This window comes from Gavialis gangeticus, unplaced genomic scaffold, assembly GCF_001723915.1.
Source record: "Gavialis gangeticus isolate Ggan-Ray unplaced genomic scaffold, GavGan_comp1, whole genome shotgun sequence".
NCBI classification, from domain to species: domain Eukaryota; kingdom Metazoa; phylum Chordata; order Crocodylia; family Gavialidae; genus Gavialis; species Gavialis gangeticus.
Genome location: NW_017728995.1, coordinates 65,294,830 through 65,321,414, shown reverse-complemented (window position 1 = coordinate 65,321,414; position 26,585 = coordinate 65,294,830). Strand labels below are relative to the sequence as shown.

General features: G+C 43.8%; 1 protein-coding gene across 1 annotated transcript in view; it reads right to left on the bottom strand.

Annotated features, from left to right (window-relative positions):
• NGEF (neuronal guanine nucleotide exchange factor) overlaps positions 1–26,585 on the bottom strand; it is a 53,057-nt gene that overhangs the window by 16,349 nt on the left and 10,123 nt on the right. Inside the window, exons 2-8 of the mRNA XM_019503759.1 lie at positions 22,107–22,381; positions 12,309–12,469; positions 11,970–12,122; positions 8,963–9,092; positions 6,275–6,349; positions 3,384–3,473; positions 1,237–1,400 (exon numbers count right to left, since the gene is read on the bottom strand). Of these exons, the coding sequence (XP_019359304.1) occupies positions 1,237–1,400; positions 3,384–3,473; positions 6,275–6,349; positions 8,963–9,092; positions 11,970–12,122; positions 12,309–12,466 (770 nt within the window). The 5' untranslated portion in view covers positions 12,467–12,469; positions 22,107–22,381. The remainder of the gene's footprint in view (positions 1–1,236; positions 1,401–3,383; positions 3,474–6,274; positions 6,350–8,962; positions 9,093–11,969; positions 12,123–12,308; positions 12,470–22,106; positions 22,382–26,585) is intronic.

Genomic DNA, 26,585 nt, shown 5'->3' with positions numbered 1-26,585 from the left:
AGATGTTGAACAATATGGGTCCAAGGGCAGAGCCTTGGGGGACCCCACTGGTCACAGGACACCATGATGAGTGACTTCCATTAATTACCACCCTCTGGGTCCAACCACGAAGCCAATTTCCCAGCCAGCAGATCGTGGTGGACCCAAGGCCACAATTGGCCAGTTTTGCCAAGAGGTGATCATGGGATACCAGATCGAAGGCTTTTTTGAAGTCAAGATATATGACATCAATCTCTTCTCCCTTGTCCAGGTGATAGGTCACCTGGTTGTAGAAGGAAATGAGATTGGTCAAGCAAGACGTACCCGCAACAAACCCGTGCTGGCTATTCCTCAGGATGTTGGTAGAGATGATGGGTTCCTTTCTTGCCTGCCATCACACGGTTCCTTAATGGCACTAGGCAAGTCATGTGATCTCTGTCTCAGCTCTCCTATGAGAGAGTGATTCCTTACTGGGGGCTGTAAGGCTTCATTCATACACGTTTGTAAAATGTTTTATGGATAGCAACAGCAATATGACCACAGTGTTTCCAAGCACGCAGACACTATGGCAACACATATTAGAAACACCTGACTGAACAGATACTCTTCCCAACAAGTTGTGTTAATGTCACAAAGATCTCCTTTTCTGGCATCTCTGCTCTTTTGTTTGTAGGATTTCGTTAGTCACAAGTTGCACGCTCCTAACCAAGGCTGGGATTTCTCTCCCTAGATAGTGTTATTCTGTGCAAGATGCAATCCCTAGCCTCCAGTATGGATTTATCCACACGTGTGCATGCACCTGTCACTGAGCCTTTCCCAGCTGCTCAGGCAAGTCTGCTTTAGTTAACATTTTATTGGCTTAGGATATTCTTCAGGAGAGCAAGGCAAACTTCCAAGAGTCAAACCTTCAACTTCTGTAGCTCCACTGAAATCAGTGGCGAAGTTCTCACCTCTAACAACAGGGTGCCCAGGCTGAAATTTATAATGTTGCCACAAGTTCTGTGAAGGTTGGATTGCCCTGAGAATGGGTCTGCAGCTCATTAATATGCTTAACTCATAAGACATATACACTATAAGTATCCAGAGAGACCTTTGGGGAGTCCCTCTGGAAGGAGATGCTGTGACATAGCACCAGGTGGACTGGTGCACTTTAGATGGTATCTGGATAGTCCTAGGTCAAGATATATACTTGTCCAAACCCATGGGGGATAGATGCTTGTGAGGCACATCTGTACAGTGCGTGCATATCAAACTCACCCAGGAATCTGCCGGCAAATTACCAACAGGTCGTTGAAGAGGAACAAGTATATTTCTCGAAACAGCTTCTTGGTGCGAAGTGTGCGTGATGTTTTCGGGCCATTCATTTGTTGCAGTTCCCCCTGTTTCAACAGCCAGCGGGAATGAGAGATGATGGGCACAGACTGTGGGGATAAAACAAAGATCAGCAGAGCAGTCATTTTCACAGGTTAAGTAACACAAGCTCCTTTACAGCACACTTAAAACAATAAGAGAAACAGGTTAACGTCAGTGTATGGTGGAAGGTGAGGTAGGGCCCTATCATGGTGTCTCACTATACTCTGGAAGAACAAGGCTTACATTAACGAAGAAAGTGACCTGCAGTTGTGATAGCAGATGGATACATGCAAAGCACTAAGCCTAGCAAGGAGGGATGGCAAAGCCAGGACAATGATTTCTGAATACTCCTATGAGGGAGGGAGGAAGAGCAATAACACACTCAAACAGCAAATCTGGCTACTGAAGGGCATAAAAACTTTAATGGGAATGGAATACTTAATTATTTTGCAATGGCTAGTGGGATGTTACAGGCTTTAACTGTTAAAGGCAATGACTGCAGATGAAGCTGGCACAGTGACCTGACATTCCCATAATGACATCCTGTTTTCAATCACTTATAACTTTGCAATCTAACTATTTGGACTGAAATTTTCCACACTGGATGTCTGACTCAGTGATTTTTTTTAAACATTTTTTTAAAGTGTCAGCTGAAACAGTCCAGCAGTTTCAGGGAACGAGATTGCAGAAAAATGTACTCCATCACCCATCTTAATGTTACTATTGTTTTGTTAAGAAGCTCTAGTTCTCCTGTGTTTTGGATCAGTGACTTGAAATTTGGCAGAAAGATCAACCTGATTAGACTTACTGGATCTTCAGAGAATGTAGTTGCCAAATGCTCACAAATCTTAACTGAGATTTTTCAGAGGCACATAGTTTGGACAAATTGGGGCAAATTTTTATAAGGATGGCAAAAGGCACGCTCCTCCCTAACCGACATCACCCTTCTGCAAAATTTCAAGTCACCAATTCAAAATATGGAGGAACTATATAACTTTCCAACCAAAACATAGTACTTTTGTTGTTGTTGTTGTTGTTTTATAGTGTGGGCAAAACCATGTATTTTTTTCCAAAATCTTTTTCTCTGAAGCTGCTGAAGTGTTTTGGGAGGTGGGGGAAGATAGGGGACGCATGAGATCAGGGATTCCCAGAAGAGAAGAGAATTTCACAGCTGAGGCAGTTGAATTGCACCCAACAGAAGTACATTCTGCCACTGAGCTTCACTGGTCACTGAATCTGCTTCATTTTTGGGGTGCTCCATTTGAGAAACCTGGGTCTACATTTGCAGAAGCGCTGAGTCCCCAGAGCTGTCCAGGAAGCTGGCCTTGAGCATAACTTTTAAAACTGCTCTGGAAAATCAAGTCATTCAAAATCAGAGAAAATTTTTGGTCTCTTATCTCTCAGCACTTCATTTCCTCAGCCATAAAATGGGGAAAATGGCACCTTTCCCACAAGGGGCTGTGGAGGTAAGCTTATTTATGCTTGTGAAGCACTTGGACACTGTCGTAAGAACATCAAAATAACATGAGAGAAGATCTGTATTCATGTCACAGTTTGCAAGGTGCATTAATAAAACCTGAGGCCCCACACTAAATGAAACATTGAATAACTTGTGAGATGCTGACTGGGGCAAGGGTGCAGTGGGGAGAAACTTATGTAGTAGTGTAATTAGGGATTGCTGTACACAACAGGGCTGAGTTAAGGTTGCACAGGCAAACTTTATTTGGCTATTTCCTAACTTTTTAGTTTGACCTTGAACTCTAATGATGTTTGCTTAACGTAGTGCTGTGGATGTAACATACTATAGGAAGGACTAGCGCCCATTATCATATAAGGCTAATGCAGCTAGGACAGCTGAGTCTAATTATAATGGAACGGAGACAGGCAACAACTAAGTGGTATTGAAATGGAGGAGTAACATGCTTAGATGGATACTCCCCAATACAAAATCATTTCTGGACACTTAATTAAAGGTGAATTATTGCTTGTTAGAGCCAAGGGCACTGTGGGCACTTATTATCGCCACAGGGGTTCACAATCTGTGCTTATACCTTGATCTTAAATTCCAGTTTCTTCTGGATGCTAATCATCTGCTCCGTTCGGCTCATCTTCCTGACACCTTCGTTACATGCCTTCACTACCTGGGGAAAGAAAACGAGCCCCAGGTTTGACTCCAGACTGATGTCTCTTCGCTGCTGCAGCACCCTCCTCCCACAGATAGCTGAACCAAATACAACAAACTTTTCTGCACAAGTGAGCACCACAGAGTCAGCACTACTGTAATGAGGACAAGGGAAATACCACTTGGAAAGCTGTTGGCATGTTTTACGGTGAGTCTCTGAAAGCTTTCATGTGTAAAGGCATTGTTGCTAGCCTATGTTACAGAAGTGCAAAGGTAACAGTAGGGACCAGATCTGGCTCCCACTGAAATCAATGGAAGCCTTAAAGAGTACAAAAGACAGACAAAATTCCACTCCTAAAACCAAGAAGTACAGTTTGAAATCTCAGTTCTTGGCTGAACATCCATTGGCTGTGGGGGGTCCTAGGCACTGCACTATGCATATGCAGAAAAGAATCACCCTAAGCACAAATTCCGCAGCAGTAATAATGACACTGATGATAATCCATGGTATAAAATGACTGAAACTGAACTAACAACAAGTATTGATCACACTTCGCTATCATTCCCTTTCACCATCCCTAAATTCCTCTGAAGAACAAAAAGACGAGAGAGTAAGCTTGAAGTTTCTATTTAGGAGATTAAAATTATATGGCTCTTTTAAACTATATTCAGAGACGGACTAATTCCATTATCAAGCAAATATTCCAGATTCCACAGCAGGTGCAACTGCTACAACTGGCTATAGATCACCTCTTCTCCTTTCTCAGCATCCTATCCAAAATGTACACATGTAGTATCAGCTGCAGATGGATGTGAAGGATGCCAAAAATTATTTTCAATAAGATACTGTTACCCCTCTGCCAAGCAGTAGCAGATGTTAGGGTCTTAAAGCTTCCTGTTGGATGAGACACCAGTAACACTGAGTCTGGTTACATTTTATAGTGAGACTGACTGGCACATATATCAATCCTGCCCTTTGGGCGGGGGGGCTGGACTTGATGATCTTCCGAGGTCCCTTCCAGCCCTAATGTCTATGAAATCTATGAAATCCCAGAAAAAGACATGGCCAAAAACAGCATGCAGACAGCATTTTTTTTCCCAGGGACCTTGGCCCAAACATTAATCTCTGGTTCATGTGGAGCACTTCTTTCTCAGGAATTAATTCCAATTAGAGAGATTAAGGGAGAAAGCAAATTTGTGCTTGCCACAGTTCCTCCAAAGAGAATGTCAGAAAATCAACAAGTAAAAACTTGCTCACAACCAAGCACAAGAATCCATGAGATCAGTGGTGCCCAACCTTTTGGCCCTGTGGACCAGAAGAGTGGCACAGGGCTGGTCTGCAGATTGAACCCTATGTGTGTGCAGATGGCAGCTGGGCCCCACACATAGGGATGATCTAGTGTTCAGGTCCACTTTGTCCAACTGGCAGGGCTTCCCATAGGTCTGGAAATTTGGCAGGAGGGGTATGGCAATTAATGCTAACACCACTCTCCTGTCTCCAAATTTTCTGACTTGTGGGGAATCCCACATACCAGATGACACAGCTCTGCACACCAGATCTGGCTTTTTGCCTGGGGTTAAGCCCCACTGCATAAGATCATAGGTAACAGTGCCACCTGCTGTCCTCTGACAAAACAAGAGATAAGTAATTAAAGACTAACAAGATCTAACTTCTTACTCCAACTTAAAAATGTTCAAATGGGTCACTTATAGGGATTTATAAACGGCATTAGCAAATATTGGTAGGATAGGAAGAATGGTCCTCTGTACCATAGCTAACCTTATGACTTGCAACATAGCAGCCCTCTTTGGACTTTTGAGCAACAGTCTCATAGGGCCTCAAAAATAACATATACATCATAAGGCACCTTATAAAGATACAATGCCATGCAGTGCACACTGACATGTTGCTGTCAACAAGATGGAGCTTTGACTTTAACTTCTTTTCAATGATTACACATAGGGCACATTGTGCAACACTCCAGGACAAACCTGAGAACCCTTTGTTTATAAAACCTTCCTCCAGCAATGGCTGGAAGGCTGACACTTGAGCACAGCTTCCAGTTTAGAATATTTTTTATTTAAATCATAAGACATGGGATTAATCACAATCCACAAGCTCAAAGTAATAGAGAAAGGCATGATCTACTTCCAGCCTTTCAGCTTCTGAAGGACCTGAGCCAATATAGCTTAAGAAATTTTTAGAACATCCAAACATTTACCATGGAAGTCATCACAGACAGTGTCCCATGTAGGCAAAGAGGTCTCCAGCTCTGAAGACACCAGAAAGTGTTCCTCCTTGTTTTGCAAGTGACCCAAAATGTGTAATCCAGCACGCAATAACCAATTTATCTGAATCTTGCCTATATACTGAACCTTCCTAAAGATCCCCTTGGAATAAGGCTGAAATACAATCTTAAGCACTCATGAAAAGAACTTTGTTAGGAAACCGTTATTCAAGGTCAGACAATGTAGTTTTCCCTGCTGGATGAAAACAGCCTGTCTCTCACTCTACTTCTGCTAATTACTCAAATCTCTCCATGGAATCCATCACCTTCAAGTACCTGCAAAAATAATTTGCATTCCCAGACAGAAGAAACTTTTCTCTCTAGAATCTCCTATCAAACATATATAGAGGCCCTTGTCTGATGAAAATCTCATTTGCTAGTTGTTAGCATGGTCTGAGGGTGGGGAGAAAAATTCTCTGAAACGCGATGGGCCAAATTCATCCGTGGGATCAGCGGACTGGCACCTGGAATGAACAATGCCCACTAGATGATAGTTACTTGTCAGTCTCTTTACATTTGCCATCAGACTTACTGTTTCCAGCTCCTTGTGTGCTTCAAGGGCAGTGGCTTCCTTCTCAGATTTCTCTTCCACTTTCTTCAGAATATTCTGCAAAAAAAAAAAAAAAGGCAAAAGCTATATTAATATCTATCACACACTCATAAGACAGGGTATTTTTCAGCATTTATCTCTGGTACTAATGCTGACTTCCTTATGTAATAATTATAGAAAGGACAATGGAATACAGAACCCTGCACCATTACGTTGCTGGTTCACATCTAACACACACTGGTAGCTAAATGAATGCTGATCCAATCTGACTGCTGTGGAGTGACCTACATAAAAGTAACACAGTAGTTGGTCTTGACCTGTTGCTAGTGGGCAGATATTTACTTAAAATCTACTACAGCTAGCACTGAGTAGAAAGCATGCCTTCTGAGAATAAATGCAAGCTCTGCAAATCACAGCTGAAGCACAAGGACAAGGCAGTGTGGAGGTGGCTGCTGCCAGACCTTTTCCACAGGTAGGGATCTCCAAGCCAAGTGCCTTAACCACTAGGTTGAGAGGGTTCTCTGAGGTGGGTCTCCCCCAGTCCCTCCTGTTGAAGCTGTCCCACTTTGTCTCAGTGACTAATCGACAGGGATCCAGGTTTTCTCTGTTTACAAATAGCAAATTCTCTGATTTAAGGGGGGGAGGGGATCCTGAATTATCTGATTAACGACCCCCCCCTCCACATTCTTCCATTATTACAATGAAATGCCACTATATATATAGGTATCAGTTGAACATAATTTTTATTGATATATTTACAATTTTAAAGCAATTTGGAAGTGGACCAGTGTCTTGGTCATTATAATAAAAAAACCCTTTAAATACCTATATCTTTTGGCATTTGATTCTGAGTTTATTATAGAAAATCAAAGCTCCCTTTGCTCACCAGGATGCAGCTGCAGCAGTCCCCTCCCCCACTTTGTGGCACTGAGCAGCCCTGATATGGTGCCCTGCCCCTACCATTGCCCCTCACTCCCAAACCACAGCCCCCTGGCCATGCTGGTGCCCCTCACCTGCGACCCATAGCCCCCTGCTGCCCCCAGCAGCACCCGAGCCCCAGCTGCCGCCCACGGGATGCAGTGGCTGCTGCAGCCAGAGTGAAGCATGGAGCCTGGTTCCCCCTCCCCTGTGGGCGACACAGTTGGCGTGGAGCCTGTGGAGTGGTGGGGAGGGGGTGTGGATACAGGTTGTCTGCTGTAAGCTCTGGGCTCCCCGCCCTACTGCCATCTCCCTGGGGTCTCCACAGCCTGGCAGATGACATGGCAGAGCAGAGCAGGGCGGTAAGGCTTGGTGCCACTGCCAGAAGCCCCACGCTGCCATGGCAAGGCACCCCTGCCCGACCAGCAGTAGCACTGGGCACAACTCCATGCTGCCACCGCTGCTGCCAGGAGGGCAGGGGGTGCCTCACCGTGGTGGCGTGGGGCTCCTGGCAGTAGCAGTGAGCCTCCCCACCCTGCTCTGCCCTCTTGCACTGGGTTGCACCTGCTGGGCCGCAGAGCGCCCCAGGGGGAGGGCAGCAGGGGAAGTGAGCCCCAAGCCCACAGCAGGCATCCTGCATCCACCCCCATCTAGTGCACAAATCTGGAGGTATGTGTCCCCCAATGCCCCCTCCCTGGGAGTGCGCACAGCAGTGAGGAATCAGCCCCCCCAATCACCTCCCAGATGAGCCACCTGTGGGGACGCTCAGGCCCTGTGGCCATGCATTCCTGCCCCAGCCCCACATACCATCCCAGGTCGGCAGCACCTCTAGCCCCACCCAACTCCCTCCCTCATTGTGGGGTCATCAATTTGCCCTCCCCCACCACAGACTTACCTGCAGGGAGCTATGTTTGCTGCTCTTCACCACTGCCTGGTTGCCACATGCTTGTGTGCATGCTCACATGCACGTGGCGCCACCTGCCTGATTGCCTTTCTCCTGCTCCCCTCAGCCCCAAGCAGCCCACTGCAGGCTGGAACTCTGCCAGCCTGCAAGGGGCAGCCCACCATTTCCTGCATTTTTCTCCTTTAAAGTGCAAATCCACATTTTTCTCCTTAAAAAGAAAAAAAATAATGTTTTTCCTCCTTAAAATCCCTGCTAATGAAGTATTTTATGTAGAGAGTGGGAGAGACACCCTAGCTTGGTGTCTAGGACACTCCCTCTGGCAAAGAGGGTATGTGGGTTCCAATTGCTTGCTCCACTGAATGTGTTTATACAAAGCAAAACAGCACAGACAGGACACATGGAGTGCGCCCTATTTTGGAATACCTGACAGCCTTGCAGTTTAGGGCCCTCACCTGGGAGGGGTACGAGGAGTTCCAATTTTATCAGGAAGGACAAGCAATGGATCTGGGGTCTCCCATATCCTGCATGAGGTCTCCACCTATTCAAGATGTATTTTTGCCACTGTCATCACCTTTTCTGTCAATCTTGTGAATCTAGCCCCAAAAAACTTTTCCAGCTGAAACTACATGGTGTCCTGAATTTGCAAATAGGTGTGGGACAACTTGAAACCAAGCTGAGTTTTCTGGAAAAAGAAATTCACCTAGCTCTAAGCCTGATATTGAGCCTAGCTAAGACACAAAAGGGTGCATGTCTAAATTGGTTTGAAAGGCCTTCTGGTCAGGACAGCCAGGTAAGGGAGTCCCGGAACAACATGGAGAACTGAGAGAAGAGACGGCAATGAGCTGTACCTGCACAAGGAGCTTCAGTCGAGTGATCCTTTGAAATGGCAAAATCAAGAAGGATGAAAAAGACAGGCCTTTGCACTTGGGATCCAACTCCAGCTGTGATATCACCTCCCGGAAGTTTGGCTTGTCCTGGCTGAGACAGACAAGATGGAAAGAGCTTTGTTCACTCTTTGTGTGTGTTACACCTGTGTGGCACTACCTTTCCCAGAGTCAGCATCTGTCTGGTCATCTCAAAAAAGAGGAAAATAAATTTACTGAATGCTCCTAGGAGTATTTTGGTTTAATGCTCAATCTATCTTTAGCACTAGGGGATGAAAAAATAGACTTTTAATGCACAAATCACTGTAGTGGAGTTACATGTGTAGCACATATAGATTAGCAGCATATACTGTGTGCGTAGGAGTGTGTGAATGGGGAGTGTGTCCAAGTGGATGATTCAGAGGCATAATTATATATTTTTACGCAGTTGGATCACGGTGGCACAGTAATATCTACACCGTCATGAGAACAAGACATGCCATGAAGCAGCTCAAGCGCAGCGAGTTCTGGCTGTTAGTGGTAGGATGAAAATCTAAACGGGGCCTACAGCTGAGCAGTACACAGCACAGGAGATCCTCTTGGCATGGCCAGGGTCCTGCCACATGGAAATCACAGCAGGCAAATTATTGTGAATATAAATATATTGCTGCAGTGAGGAGCCTCACAAGTCCTAACTGCTATAAACAAAGCACTGCTATCAAAAAGCTCCCTCTACTTGACTTGCTTTTTGGCAACTGAAAAGCCCCACTATGAGGAAACTAACACTACGGGAGTCCCAACTGGCAAAAAGATGCAAAGAAACTACTAATTCTGTTTGAAACCTGTTGTTAACATACATGGCTAAAAACAAAGCAGGAGAGATTTTAAAAAACGAATTTTTCAGGATAAGGTAGGTATTCTCATGCTGGCGTCTCTGCATGAATCACCAAACCTGAGAGAGGTTGTAATTGTCTGATTGGAAAATCACAGAATCCAATGCTGGCGCATAGTTGACAAAACACCCAGGTGCCAGTTCAGATCAGCACTATGAAGTTCTCCAGCCTGCTTGGGAAGCTCTAAATCACTCTTCCCTTCCCCACACCAGCCAGATCACATCGTTTCCCAGACATGGGAGATGCCACATTTTGGGCTCCCACTCTAGGAAACCAGTGAACCCCAACCACATTGTAGCTGATTTGCCATTTCTCTTCTGCAGTTAGCCAGTTGCCTTAGTCAAACTTAGGGTGGCCACCCACCCAGCCCCAAAATACAAGACATCCCCTGGATGATGGGGGCAGGACCACCCCCCCCCTCAGCAAATCAGGTGACCACCACCTTGGCCAATCAGCAGCAAAAGGTGGGGCCACCACACCCCTTGACCAATTAGCAGCAAGAGGCAGGGCCACCATAAAAAGGCCACTCCCTCCCTGGCTGGCTCTGAGCCCTGCTCCTCCTGGCTGTGCACCACCCTACCTCTAGGCACAGCCAACAGAACCACGAGGACAAATGACTGACATGTATTTTCACCAATGAACTGAAAAACAGGACTTCTTGCCATCCATTCTTCATTTAGAAATGGACCAGGGGACAAAGGGTTTAAAAATGGGATGGTCTGGTATAAAGCAGGACCAGTGACCACCCTAGTCAAACTGTTCATGCTCCAAGGTTCATTTTGTTCATAGTGCCTCACAATGCACTGCTCATCTCCGGCCCAGGGAAACACTGAGGTGTGCCCCACTAGAAAAGAGCAGGCTATCAAGCCCAGCAAAGAGTTTACTTTTTAGCAGAGACTGCCGCAAGTCTGTAGAGTATGCTCTGGGGTCAGATGATCAGTTTCAGAGAGCAGAGAAAGGAAAGGGGCCATACTCTGCCATATTCATCCCAACCCAGCTAAAATAGTTGTGGCTAAAATGGGGAAATACATAGGGGGAATCTGCAATGGACTGTCTGAAAAGAAATCCAAGGCATTGTTACTAAGGAGACAAAAAAAATCCACTTTTTCAAGTGCAAACTCATCAGCCCTTTGTTATGATGGGGTAGAAGAGACACCGTGGCTGGACGATACGGACTTCCTGGATTTGAAATTACTTGAGAAAATATCTGGGATAGGATCCTCTGATCTCCACAACCTGTTTGTAGTATAAGAATAGATCAGGATGAGCTGAGGAAAATGGCTTCTTATTATTAAAAAAATAAAATATTTCAAGAAAAGAATATATCAGCTTCTTATAGGACAGTGGACAAGTGGCACAGGCAGCTTCTGTGTGTCGCATGCAGCCGATCAGGGAGGGGACAGACAGCACAGTGGCAAATAGAGCAGGACACAGAAAGCAGAGCAGCAGATTGGGCAAGGAGTACATGGCAGGGAGCAGAAAGCAGAGCAGCAGCTTAGGCAGGGGAAGGCGATTTGTAGTGGCACTTGTGGAGGGTGGAGGCAAATTTGTGGCATGACCCCTTAATAAGAGAGGGTTAAACTACCAAGGTTTAGTTTCAACTTGCTGCGGGGTCCAGGTGTACAGCTAAACTCATACCGTGGAGCAGCTGGTGTACAATCAGTCTCTGCCTCCTCTTTCTTTGCTGTAATGTACTTGCTTGGCCAAACCCTGTGACTCTCAAGAAGGCTGCAATTGTACTTGGTAAGAGTGAGTTGAGATCACATCATCTTTATATTTGTGACTTTTGCCCTAGCTCGCAAGTCAAAAAATATGCAGGTTTCACAGCTGTGTGTTCAGCTGTGTATTTAATATTTCAGCAATCTGTAAATGTTGGCTCTGAACGTTCTTGGTTTGCTATTTCTGTACCTTGCTATGCCACCCTTACAAATTTAAATTATTTGTATTGTTTTTATTGTAAATAGATTCAGGCTAAGATTGGGAAAAGAATGAGTGTCCCCTTTTCCAAATTAATTTTTATTCCTCCCTTGTAAATGACCAGGTTAGACATGAAGGTACATTTTTTGCCAAATAATTCAGGATCAGAAAAAGAAACTCACAGAAGCTGCTTGTAAGCTCTCTCCTGGTAGGTCTGGTTGGAGACGTAGGTCACATACACTGAGAAGTGATTTACTGTATGCTGGTAGACAATGTCACACACATCTGAAATCACAATATTCTCTTCCACCCGTTGCTCAAGGTCCAAGAGGAAACTAGATGGGGAAAACCAGAATTGATATTAATCCTGATGGGCAGTTAAAGGCCTAAGCCCAGGCCCCATGCAACTGAAGCCAGTTAGTAGGTCTACAGATTCTTTGAAAAGAAGAGAAGTCACTTGAGCCAGTGGGAAAAGGCTGTCTCACTCCACAGACCCAAAAGTCTAATGGCCTCTGACTTACCGTTCGCTGACTGCCATGACATCCAGGACATTGGAGAAGAGGATGTGAGCCTCAGATTGGTGTAAGATCTTTTTCAGACGTTCATTCTCCATGAAGTGAGACACCAGAAGATTCAGACTCTTGTAGTATGAGGCTTCAGAAGTGACTAGTTCAAACATGGACTGGAGAAGTGTTCAAAAAGACAAATATCAACAACATGGTGGCAAGCATGAAGCCCTCTCCCTATACAGAAATATTCTGAAAGCGCTCAATAATTTTTGCATAGGAAAAATGTGAACATCTGTATTGCACACAAGTGAAATGGCCCTGTACACTTATGCCATCCGCTATGAAACCGATCAGTTTGGCACCAAAATGTAGGGATTGCTCACAGGCTCCAGAAATGGCATCCATGATGTATGATGACATCTGATTATGGCTGAAAAACTGATTGAAAAATGGTGCACTGGTAAAGCACATGCTGGGGCTTATTCTGAGTCCTAAGTAAGCATACTGATGAAAGAATGCTCTGCTTCAGTGTCCTACAGAGGCAACATAATCTATCATGGCTGTAGATTAGCAAGAAAGCATCAAAACCAAGGTAATTGCCTATCACTTGACTACCATAAGTAGATTATCTTTACAATTTTGCACTCCTGTCCATAAATTCAGTCCTGCACATTCAGAGACTGGAATATCTTGTTGAGGAATGAGACCCAGTCTCATGTAATACACAAGACATAACCTTGGAACAGTGTGTGTGTAAGACGGCATGTCGTGGCACACACAGTCTTTCTTCCATCTCCTTACAGTCTTGCTAGACTGTGAAGAAGCGGGGCATGGAGAATTGACTTGAAACTCATGATCTATCTGATGAAGCTACAGTTTTGACACATTTGATGAATTCCAGCTTTGAGTGAGGTGCTACCTTCTCCTTTCTGTATTATCAGTACAAATCTTTTGGGAGATAGACAAGCATTGAGAACCTCTAAGGAGAATAAGGAAAACTTTCATAGAAAGAATGACTGCAAACGTGCTCTCCCAAACTGGGCATCAAACCCTGAGGGCAGAGTTATGTTTCATGGAAGTATGAATTGAGTTCTTCTAATTCCAGGTCCCCTATTCTTCTTTCTTTATACCGATCTCTGGGTAATCTTATCTGCAAATGCAAATTCAACTACCTGCTCTATGCTGACAACTTGCAGATCTACCTCTCCACTCCAGAACCATCTACTTATGTCCAAACTGAAATCTTGCTCTGTCCCTCTGATGTCTCCCCTTGGACACTGTATCTGACTAAAACAGAGCTCTCTAATTTTCCACTAAGCCTTGCACAGAACCTCCTTTCATGATTTTTTGCCTGTCACCCCGGCTTGTAAATTGAGCATTTTCTTTGACTAAAACCTCTCTAGGTCCCCATATCCAGGCTATGTCTAAAGCTCACGCTTTCTGTCTGCAGACCCTCTCCAAGACGCAACCTTTCCTACCTATCCATCCCAGTTACTGCAGCATCCTTTTCTCTGTTCTTGGCAAAAGCAATGCTGCTCCACAAATATCTATCCAAAATACTGCTATAAAGTTTGCTAATTTGAACATGTCATCAATCTCATTGCATCTCCCTACCAGGTTCCCCTTGTCTGACATATCAAACATAAGCTACTTCACTTTCAAGGTTCTCCATGGCCTGTTTTCACTTTCCCTCTCTTATTCAGTATAGAGAGGCTGACTCAGACTGGCCAGTGTTCTTCACCCAACCAAGCCCCTTCCTCCTGTGTCCCATGCTTCCCCCTCACATCTGGGAGAGCCCTGGAAAAAATCTACAAAGGAACCTCATTATCCTCCTTCAAATCCCTCCTTCAAACTTCTTTGCCACAGCATATACAGACAACATAAGACTAGCTAGGCTGTTGGTGTGCAGGGATCACTCTCTCAGGCTAATAGTCTTGCACTATACATCCTCATCTGTTTGCATCTATCCATTTCTCTGTTTTGTATGTACAATGCACAAAGGGGTTCTTAGTCAGTACTAGTTCTCGTGAGCACAAATAACATGCTCCATGGCAACCCAATGATAGAAAGATGTAACTCGGACTTGTGGGAATGTAACTTTGTATTATCAGGAAGTGGAATGCCTAGGCTACCTGTGCTGTCTGTATACCAAAATCTTGATACAGTTTAATGAACAGTGGCTGGAAGTATTCCTATCCTCTAACTTTTACAGTAAACCATAAATAGGCAGATTTACTGAAGTTTGTTCTGTTAAAATGGTAGCTTAAAGGGTCAAGATGAATAACCTGCCTTTCCTTGACAAAAAATGTGGTTTTGGGCAAGAAGAAAAGCAAATTGATGGCTTGGTTCAGACGAAAATCTGCAACCATTTGTAGGAATAAATTTGTGTAGTGTTATTAAACTGATTAGCTGCTACGTTTGGTCAGTTTTTAAAGCCTGGAGCTCTTCCTGACTCTAGTGGCAGATGGTCATTATCCCATTGAAAGCAGTCCTCAAAAGCAGAAGAAAAAAGGAGCAGGGGCTGCTGACCCCAGTGTTGAGACCCTTGGTTTGGTTAAAATGAGACTAAGACCCTAGGAGCATTGACAACCACAAGGAGTTGACTCAGATGCTTCAGAGCTGCTTGAAGGCTATTCCCAGCACAATGGGCAGGGTTTGCAAAACACGTTTTCTGTGGGTTTGCTTGAGCAGCTGTCTTTTAAATCACTGTCATGAAGGAACAAAGCAGAAGTACAGAAAACAATAAAAGGCAGAGGGTAGGTGAACACGGCCCTTTGCATGTACTTGTAGCCCATGCCAACATGTTAGGACCTCTGGCAATGGATGGTGATTTAGTTTCAGCTCTACCACAGGCTCTTTTGCTGACCTTGAGCACTTAATCTCCATGTGCTAGCTTCCCCACCTGAAAATTGGCAATGCCACCTATTTCAGAGAGCTATTTCACAGTGGGCATGTCTACATACGCACTTTTATGCACACTAGACTATTTGACTGCACATTAAAGCAGCATTTCCCATCCAGTGTGCCGTCAGCCATGTCCAGGTGTGCCACAGAATCTTAGGGGGGGTTGGCTACAGCCAGTGCTGCTGCCACCACGCCCCAGCCAGGCCTGTGCCGATACATCCTGCCCCCCTCCCCGCGTTTGGCCACTAGCCACCCCCTCCCCCCCACGTTCAGCTGCTCACCACGCCCTGGTCCGTGTCTGGCCGGTACGCCGTGGGACAGAAAAGGCCAGGTAAGTGTGCCATGGGACAGAAAAGATTGGGAAACGCTGCATTAAAATGTCACATAAAAAAAGCTATGACATACTAACGTTCAGTAAAATAGTCTACTGCACATTAAACATCACTAAAAGAGCGTGCAAATGTACTCACACTGGAAGTACTAAATTTAATGCGCATTAGAAAAGGCACATTAATACATGTGCAGATGCAATGTAACCCACTCAAGTTTGTAAGGTGTTTGTCAGGCGGTGATAAAGCATCCTTGAAATCCCTCTAAGTTGTGCAAAGAGCATGTAAGATGGGTAGGCAAAATAGTAGACCTGGCCAGTGGCTAGAGTCCATTTCCCAGCAGCCCCTGCCCACATGGCTGGGGCTGGTTTCCATGGAGACCCCAGCAACAGTTGTGCTGTGACAGCCCAAGCCCGGGGTTTCCATGGAGACTGGCCCCAGCAGCGCTGGCAGGGCACACAGCAGGCTGGGGAGCTGCTCTGGAGCGTACCTGGGATCTCACAGTGGTGACAGCAGGGTCCAGAGCCATGATCTGCAGTCTGCACAACCCAGGCAGAGGCATGCAAGCAGTGGATTGCAGCTCTGCCCTGGCTTCTTGCAGCAGTGATAGTGTGGTCCAGAGCTGAGACAAAGCCATGATCTGCTGCCTGCACACCCCTGCCCACAGCATGCAGGCTGCAGATTGCAGCTTTGCCGTGGCTCTGGACCACACTGTTACCGCCACAAGATCCCAGCTGGGCTCTGAAGCAGCTCCCTGCCCTGCTGCATGCCCTGCTGCCAGCAGGGGCAGCATTGGGGAGGGCTTGGGGGGGGGCTATAGCCATCCCAAAATTCCTCATAGCCACCTCTCCCAGCAATAGCACCACTGCTGCCTGCCCTGCACAGGCAGCGGCAGATGAGCCTGACCCACTCCCACCCTCAGCACACTCCCCCAACCAGGAAGAAGCTGGCCTCACTGCTGCCGTACAGTGCTGCTGGAGCCAGTCTCCATGGACATCCCGGCCGTGCACCATCACAGCACGACTACTGCTGGGGTCCCCATGGAAATCAGCCCCAGTCACACAGGCAGGGGCTGCTGGGAAATGGAGTCCACTGATGGCCAGATCTGGCCCACAGGTTGGACTTTAGTTGCCCCTGACTTAACAGGACAGGCAGTAGGCAGGGCTGGACACAGAGCCAGGACACACAATGTAGCTGGGGGAAGGTCTCTGACTTTGTGGGAGGTACGCAAGAAGAACGAGTGCCTCCACTGTCTGAAATGAACTTCCAAAAGGATTCACTATGGCTTGTATTAAGAAAGTTTCTCTCATTCAACTTGCATCTGACATCAAACCTATCATCTGCAATTGTTAAATAATCTCCTGTTGCAGGCCTCAAATCCAAGTCAAACAGTGGCAGTGTTGGGTCAGGCAAATAAAAAGGCATATGCAGACTCGTGCAAGATGTGTCACTTCTGCTACTGAAAAGCACTGATTACCAGGAAGCCATTGGCTCAGTGGGGTCCAACATCCAGCCTGTTCAGGTATATGGAATATGTGGAATAATCCTATAAAGGGAAGTCAATACAGGTAGCAAGGACAGAAGAAGGCAGAATAGAGAAAAGTCTAACAGACCGAACAAGATGGGCAGAGTTCAAGGGTAGAAAGAGAATAAACTGGACAACAAAAGTTCATTTGAGGTTGACACCAATAGCTGTCACCACGTAATTCTGACTTACATTATGAAGTAATTCTGTATAACTAGCTTTTCAAAATATAATGTCATGGTCATACTACCTGCTAGGTCCTACTCTACTTAGACTATACTGAGGTCCTTTGTTTTACGGTCACCTGTTGCCAGCTACACACCCCTCCTTTTTTTGCAGGTTCTCTGTCATTTCGTCCATGTTAGTTCACTGTGAGGACCAAAACAATGTTTCTTCTAGCTTGCTCCTCTCATTTTTGCATCATTAAATTATCTTCCATATAGTCAAAAAAACATCCTTGGTGATTCATATTTGCTGTGCTTGATGCTCAACAGATGTCTGGATAATTAAAGCTACCCATCAGTGATTTAGTCATTTCTGATAATTGTTCCAGTAGTATATAATGTTTTATTCCATCTGACCCCTATGGCCCACAACATAAATCCATCGCCATTTCTTTTGTTTTTTCCCCTTTCCTACAATTTAGCCCACGTTATTTTTGCAATTACATTTCACGTTGTTGTTTTATATTTTGCTGCTCTTCAATTTGCTTCAGAAGAAAAGTGTCCCTCATTCTGCCCCTTTCTGTTTTGCAAATAGAGAATCATATCTGGACTAATATTCCAATCTATGACTCATCCTCCACCATGTTTTGGTGGTGCAAGCAAGGTCATAACTGATGTCATGAAGCATTTCTTCTGGCTTTTTATCAAAATTCCTTGCATATTATGTTTTAAAACTTATGATTATGCTATCAAGGGCTCAGTGAGCAACTGTTCACCAAGGCACCTGAGGGGAAAACCAGAATTAATGGCCACAAACTCCTAGAAGATCGATTCAGGCTCAACATTAGGAAAAACTTCTTCACAGTCAGGGTGTCCAGCTCCCTCCAGAGGTGGTGCAGACACCTACCCTGGAAATCTTCAAGAGGAGACTGGGCAGTCACCTTGTCGGGGGTCACCTGACCCCCCATTATCTTTCCTGCTTGGTGCGGGGGGCTGGACCCAATGATCTTCCGAGGTCCCTTCCAGCCTTACAATCTATGAATCTATTATTATTTCACTTATTTCCTGGTTGGAGCTCATTCCCATCAAACTTTTATTCAAGCCTTTTTGGCCTGAAGTAAATGTTACTTCTTTACTTACTCAACTGTCGTATTTTAAAATCTACCTGCTAGGTCTGAACACAACCAACTGGTTGCCCATATGCTCAAATAAAATATCTTTGCTCTCTACGGAAGATCTCAACATTAAAAGAATACAAAGTGCTTGTGTTGTGGTATATTATTAATTATTCTGGCTGTAGTATGAAAGAAGCGACTTCCTTCATTAGGCAGAAGAAAAAAACAGGCCATAGATAGACCAGTGATTCTCAACTAGGGTGCTATCGCACCCTGGGGCACCTTGACACCTTTTCAAGGATGCTGTGGGGTGTCATGCAATGTTAGCACTGATAGGTGTGCAATGATTCACAAGATACAGCCAGAGATTTCAAAAAACGGAATCCATAGTTAAAACTGTTCTGACATGCTGTGGTCTTTCTGAGTTCTTTCCAACAGAAGAATTGCTCTATTACTTTTCTGTGTCAAAAAACAAGTGGAAGTTTAAGAGCTTGCATTTTCCAAGGGGTGACTGTTCAAGTCTATTGACAGGTGCCTTGAGTCTAAAAAGGTTACGAACCATTGACTTAGACTACCTGATCTACAAAGCCTTTAGGGAGTTAGAGCCTCTAGGCATGGTGGAAGGTGGAAGCAACCCCTGTATCTCAGGGACGGAATAAAGAAAACCAGAGGTTTCTAATCTGAAATCAGGGCATCCTCTTAGGAAGAGCATGGGGATCCTTAAATTTACTTAGCTCTCTTCCTTCCCATCCCAGGAGGAAATTAGATTTGAAAGGTCTGATAGAAGCCACCAACCAGGGGGCCTGGGAAACCAACTTTACTATTTTATCTAAGAAGGGCACTGAGCTGTGGACCACCCTGAAGAAGACCCATCTTCTGTTTGATGAACAGTTTTCACTGGCACATCATTAAAGAAAGTCCATCCTGTTTAGTGCTTCTGGAGTTTGCTGGAAGAATCCATAACTGAGGCACTTAATTTGGGACCTGTCTTACAGGAGTAATCACCTCAAAACTAAAGTGGAAGGCTAATACCATGTTACAACTCCTCCTAGCTACAGCTGTGCATCATATCAGTCTCCAAAATGTGCCTCATATTCAATATTAGGAGTCTCTGAAGACATCTCCCACCTTGATCATATTTTGCACATTTAAGTCTCTGAAGTCATGCTGCATTTTTTTCAACCTCTCTTCATATGTATTACTTGTTTCAACATGGACAATGACAAACTGCTTTCTGCAGCATTCTCATCCCTCTTTTAGTCAACTATCTTACCCTGGTGCCCATGGCACAACAAAGTATCTTGTTTTCTTTATTTTGCCAATGGCCCACTCAATGCTTTTCAGTCATCTCCTATAACAACAACTAATTTGTATTCCTGGCAAGTGCCATCTCTTTAATTCTTATCTGTGCTGTATTTTGAGCTGCTGCACACTACCACTTCTTTCTCTGACTACTGTCTCGGCTCCATCCAGGATATGCTATCATTGCCTTGCACACCAGTAAATAAAGCCTTTTGCTGGCTCTTCCTTTTCATTCTCTTCTTATGGGCCTGTGTGTTCTACTCCCCAAGTAAGTCTCTTGTTGCCCCTCCTCACTGGTTCTGTAACAGTATGTTAAGTCATTACCTCTGCCATTGCTTTCATGATTAAAATGGGTGGCAGAAGCAGAGGCTTTTACATGGCTTCTGACTTTTCTTGCACAGCTACATAAATGGGAAGTTCTCATTCAGAAATCTGAATACACTTCATCCTCTGTATCAGTTGCCCATTCATCTTATTCCCCCTAGACTCTTCTAATTTCATCCCTGGCAAAAGTGAGCGTAACTCCCACTGAAGTCAGGGGAAGCTGTGCAAGGCTTGATAGACTTTTTAGTTAATTTCTTCAGTATATTCCAAGCACTTCCAGTTTTCTTTGCCTGATGCTTTCCCCAAAGCAAATCCTCTGTTCTGTTCAACATTCACCAATCTACTATCATTTGTTAACCTTTTGGTTTGAAGTCACTTTATAATCTCTCATGGAGCTATCTTCAAAGCATTCCAGGAAGAATAAACAGCAAGAACATTTCAGCTGCAATACACACCAGAAAAAGGACAGTGCTTCCTAAAGAGACTCTCTCAGCTCCATCTGCCTCATTTTTATGGTATTCCAACAGAGGGAGAAGTGTTCCACATATTTAATATCTAGCTCCAGCAGCAAAATATTTTGCCTATAAAAGATCTATAGGTAACAAATGTCACTCAAAAGGAAATGGTAATCGCTTTCAGATCCATAATGCAAAATGCTAAATTTGTTCTCCTGTGCAGTATTTTCTCCATTTTGAATCAGAAAGGAGGAGGAAAGCTTAATATCTAAATACCAGATTGTGTTTGTGATGCTGGCAGTTGGAAGTACCTTGTTTTGACAGGTAAACAGAACAAATCTAACGTGGAAGTTGCCAACAAGAAATGAGAACATGGAACAGCAAGATGCCATTTTAGTCACTTTTCAGTCATAACCTTAACACTCTAAAAGCTTGTCCTGTCAGCCTAAGAGAGCCCCATATAAATGCTCAGGTCCCAAACTAATATAAGAGTTAACAGCATGCACTCTTATCTCACCCCTGCCCAATAACATGGTGAGGGAATGACTTCAGAAACATTTAATACATTTTAGCTATGCTGCTCCCACTGACTTTAACAGATGCCACTCAAGGCACCGGATATCTGCTAGAATGGGCCATTAGTCTGTCTCAGTCATAGGAGCTAGTGTGAGATGGACACGGGAGCAGGAAACTCTCAAGGAAAGGAAGTACTTAATTGCCTGTCTAAAACAGTACTTTGAAGATCTTCATCTGGAGAACCCGTGCTGTGCAGCACTTACACAGCCAACTATAGTAAACGTGCACTAGTCATGCAATCTTGTACAATAGCAAAGAGCTCTCACACTGTGTACCAGTGAACAAGAGTTGTACGTTTCCATTGTGTATACAATTTACTATCAACACAGTTCTATGCATTAATACAGAAGGTTTATGATCTCATTCTTGCCCAAAATAGTAATTGGCTGTCAACTCATACAGCTGACAGATGCTTTCATTCATGTGTGCATTATTGCCACAGCCCTGAGTGGAGCTACTGCACCAGGGAAGGGGAGGCCATTGCTTTGTGAACAGTACAAAAACACTGTATGGTTAAAGTACAGGTACTATTGTCATAATTTTTGACCCAGTTTTGTATAATGGAACAGTCATTTCTTTCTCAAAGTGGGGACAGATACAAAGCATCAACATCTAAAAATAAGGAAACTCCATTGAGGTTGAAGATTAATTTTAGTCTTTTTTTTTTTTTTTCTTTCCTCTAATTCTATTAAATTCCAGTGCTAATACACTGCAGTTAACCATTTAACTAGTCCTAGAGGCAGTTTCCTGCTCCTGACATCAGAAGAGGATCACCCCGCAGGGGGCTCAAGGGAGTACTGTGAATTGCTGTGGACTGTAAATTGCTGATAGTAATAATGCTATCAAAATAAAAGCTACTTTCTCCTTTGCCACAGAAATCTCCAGTATTGGTGCCTCTTCTGAGTTGGGCAACAAAGCATACAGGGTTTCCTCATGCTCTTTAGAATAAAATAAATAATAGCAAGTAATATTACAATCACTGGGCTATTTAATAGCCCAAGAATTTCCTTATTTTTAAATGTTAATATTTTTGTCTTGAACAACATTAGCCGCATCCACGCTAAGCAAAAACTCAGCAGAGAAACACTGCTCATTCTCTCCCATGGTTCCCATTACCTCTTGCAGTTTGATCTCATCTGGCTGGAGGATATTCAGGACACCGCTACTCCTGATCTCTGGAAGATCCTGCCACAAGTTAAACCTAGAGGTGGAATTCCTCAGCAAACTGATTTGGGGGACAGCTTTGCTTTCTACTGTATTTGTGGGTTCTGCTTCTGATGGGGTTTCCTCACTGGCTGAACTCTCCTCAGTGTCTGTCTGGGAATCCTGCAGCCGCCGGGTTTCAATCTCCTGACGCGTAGATTTATCTCGATATTCCTGATACAGGAGCCCTAGAAGCCAACAGAACAGTTAGAGAGCAATTGCTGATGAAAAGAAGAAAACGATAACAGGGGCTGATTTTTAGAATTAATCCATGATTTACGGTAATTTTTCTCAGCAGAGATGTAGAACGTTGGCCATTCCACAGTGAAAGAGAGAATCTGGGTTTTGATATCCCAGTCTCAAACAAAAGTGGAAAGAATAAAATCAGTGCCATTTTAAACAAGATGGATGTGTTCAGTAATCTGTGATCACTCATCACAAAACTAGAAGGGCCTGCAGCATTAGATCAGTTTCTGTAAGTAAAAAGGAAACTGCCTATGTTACTCAGCAGGGTCTTCAAAGAGAGCTACAACCTGTATCTTTATATTTTAGATAACTATATTACTAAAATCTCCAATCTGCTGAAGATATGGCTTTACATTAATTTGTTCTACCCATTAAAACGGGTGGGAGAGTCTCACACTGACTACAGTAGGAACAGAATCAGACCTTGAAGGAGGGAAAAGGTGCTGTAGACAGGATGACCTGAGCCTGACTCAGAAGACCTGAGTCCAGTTATTGGTTTTGCCACTGACTTTAAGTGACTTTTCCTGGTGCCTCTGTTATTTACAGTATATCTCTATTTCACAGAGATGTAATGAGACTAAATTCATTATTGTCAGTAAGGCACTTGAATACTACAGAGATCAATACCACAGAAAAGCTTTAAAATAAACTATATTTTAAGGGAAAACTGCAAATAGTTTACTCATTCCAGCAGTCCTTAAGGCTGCATTGTCATATCTAACTATGTACTGTGTGTCTGAAAATACAGAATTATAATTATTAATTTTTGTTTATCGTATAGCCAGGTAAGACTTCAGAATCTGGGGCAACGGGAATAGCACAAAATGGAACAAAATTCCGTTCTGATCTACAGTTGCCTACCCCTACAAAAAAAGAACTGAACATTTTTTGGGGTAAACAGAAAAGGTTTATGATCCAGTATTTCTCACAGGGGTACTGTTAGACATCATGTTTCACCCTTCACAGCCATCTGGTGGGACCAATAATACCAATTGTTTAAATCCAAACATGAATTGCTAGATCTGAAGTTACAAAAGTGCACACTAGTCTCCTGTGAGTCATTCTCTTCATTTACTCAAGTTAAAGGAATGCAATTTGTTATCTCCCCTGAATCTCAGAAGCACTGCACGATGGAAAATTAATGTGACTGCAGGTGCCAAACAACAAATACTTAATTTATTTTGTTTTAATTAATAAGGGTTAAAATCCATCTGGTAAAATATACTCTTGACTGTGTGTTTCATGAGCAGCTTCTGCATAATAAAGCAAGATACATTTAAGTGGGGCATGTGTGTAGGGAAGAATCTATGAAATCTCTGTAAAGGGTACTTCAATTTTCTTGAAATTCAGTATCAGTTCCTATTGAGCCTATATTCCCAGATGCCAAGAGTTAACAGAAAAACTGCGGACATAAGGAAAGCTTTACCACATTCTGTGAGCATATCCTGTAATCTGCTCTTTCTAGATAGATATTGAAGATTGGATTAAAATAGCAATAGGAGTAGCTGTACCTTGGAAACCATGCACTTTTCTGTTAGCTTCCTACACTATATCTAAAGAGAAGAGACTTCCCTTTATCGTGCTGCTGCTACTTACATACTGTCTCTGCATCTGTTTTGCTTGCAAGATTTTAGGACCTGTTTCTATCTATTTATCATTAACAGTATGATCATATCTGTACAGGACACAAAGTCTATCATGGGATGCTTATGTGCTAATGCTCTGATGCACAAGGATCCATGGCCCTCACTGCCTTTCCAGGATCAAGCTGCAGGCAAGTAGAGCAAGCCAGGAAATGTCATTCCTGAAGTAGATGTGCTAAAATTCAACCCCAGGGAAATGCATGCTGGGAAATAAGGGGGATCTATATATTTTAAAAAAATCTTCCTTTTCCACAGAAGACAAGGGATGGACCCTCAAGGAAGGCAGCTGTACTGGTAGATCTGACAATGGGCAATTAAACCCTTTTTGTTTTGTTTTTTGTAACAGATTTATTTTTTTGTGTGAAGATTTTGAGGCAGACCCTTTTAATGGGGATCGAAAGTGAGGGCTGTTTCTTTTTTGAAAGATGAAAAAAAGCCCCAGGCAGTAATGTTTTGTTTTTTGTTTGTTTATAGGTTCCCAATTCTGAGCCACATTTTTTTGACCTGCTAAAGAGGGAAGATGCTGTCCCCATCTCAAGGATCCTTCCACTGAAATACAGAAGCAAAGTAGATGTATACAGCCTGATCTGAATGACCAAGGCAAGTTGCTACAGGGTGTTGTGGAATTCTTTCTAATAGGTCTTTAATACCACAATCAACCTGGAAGCGACAGTGGAGACATTTCAGGAAGAAGTTGAAGGAAGATGGATGCTGCCTAGGTATGCGCAACAGAAAAGGGGTGCCTCACAAAGGGATAGCATGAAAGCACAGGTAACTTTGGATGGAAGAGGAAATGGAGGATGGTTGGTACAAATTTGAACTGAACACAGGTACAAAGCAACAGAAGAGCGAGACATGGAATTGAAGATCAAGGCAGTGGCAGAAGTGGGGAGAGGCATGCTGGTAAGGATGGAAAGCTTGGACTTGATATAGAAAGCGAGGGGAATTAGCAACGTGAGAAGAGCAGGTGGAGACATCTGCAGTGTTTTGGGACGGACTGGGGAAATGCAAAGGAAGACTTGGGAAGACCAAGAACAAGGTGATGACAGCTAAGGAACAGGAGAGGCATTTTAGATGGAATCAAAAGAAGGAATGGACTTTTAAGAAACTGGAGAGGCAGAAACTATGATTTGGGATTGGTCTGGATATGGGGAAAGAAACTGAGAGGAGTCAGAGATAACTTAACATGCCTCTTGATACAAAAGGACGTAAAAGTTTTGTAGAGTAAAGAAGATCTGGGTGTTAGCTGGATTAAATACAGCTCCTTAATGTACTAGTTTGGATTATTGGCAGTTGATTAGCATTACTAATCTTACAATAAGAATGGAAACAGTTGTGTAAAATTGCCTTAAATGGCTAAAATCGCACTTTGCATTGTGTAGTGTTCATATGTTATGTCTATTGCTGTTTTAAATTTCTTCCTTTGCTTTTATTTTATTTCATTTTGTCCATAATATTGGACAGAATGTTTTCAAAACAGTGCTTCTAACTGGGGAAAAATCATTTGCATTTCTAGTCTCCAGTGCTCTTAATCTTACTACTTGCTGCACTGACAGAAACAAAATCTTTTCTCTAAAACGATTCACACTAATTTCAGGCACTGAATGGATTCCTCTACTTCAAATTCCTTCTCTCCTCATTCCAAGAAACTAAATTATTATGGTCATTTGGAATTAATTCTGGATCACTGTGCCCACCAGGGTTGGACTCAAAATATAGTCCCTTGACAATCAAAAATTTGCCTCTCCTCTCTGTAGGACTGTTCCCAGACAGACTGAGCTCATAGCCATCAAACATATCTTCCTACTAATTATATGTATAGCAACCAGGTCATATTGTTTAAGTCTTAGGATTTCTTTTAAACAAATTTCTCAAGCTTTTTACTAACATGTTAACACTAAATTAAGAACGTAACAGCATATGTGCCCTGGGAAATTAGTAGGCATGCACCCAGCAGGAGAACAGATCAGACAGCATGCACACAGAGGCTAGGAACAGAAATTACACATAAACTGGTATAAGTGATCAAAAACTGGTTCAAAGCTGTAACAGTAGAAGTTTAGTGCACATAAACTGCTTTCAAAATGGATGAAACCAGTTTTAAAATAAACCTGGATGGTAGGGCTGTGAGAAGCTTTGGTAGCTGATTCGATTCGGAGGAGATTTGGCCCAATTTTTGGGGACCAAATCTCTGAATCCAAATCAAATTGGGAGACCAAGTAAAAGCCCTGAATAGATTTGAAGCATCCAAACTGATTCCAAAAAGCTTTAGAAAATTCAGAGATTCAGCCATAGACTAAACAGGCAGCTGACAGCTGCTTCCAGCTGGTAAGTCTGTTGGGGTTGGGGGAGGGAGGGAGGGATTGGGGCAGGGGCTGGGACTAGCTGTCCAGCCTGGGCATCAGGGCATGTTACTCAGGGAGGGGAGTCGGGGGATGGGTGTGGGATGGGGGCATGGCAGCACTGAGAGCAGGGGTTCTGCCCTGCTGCTGCTTGCCCAGCC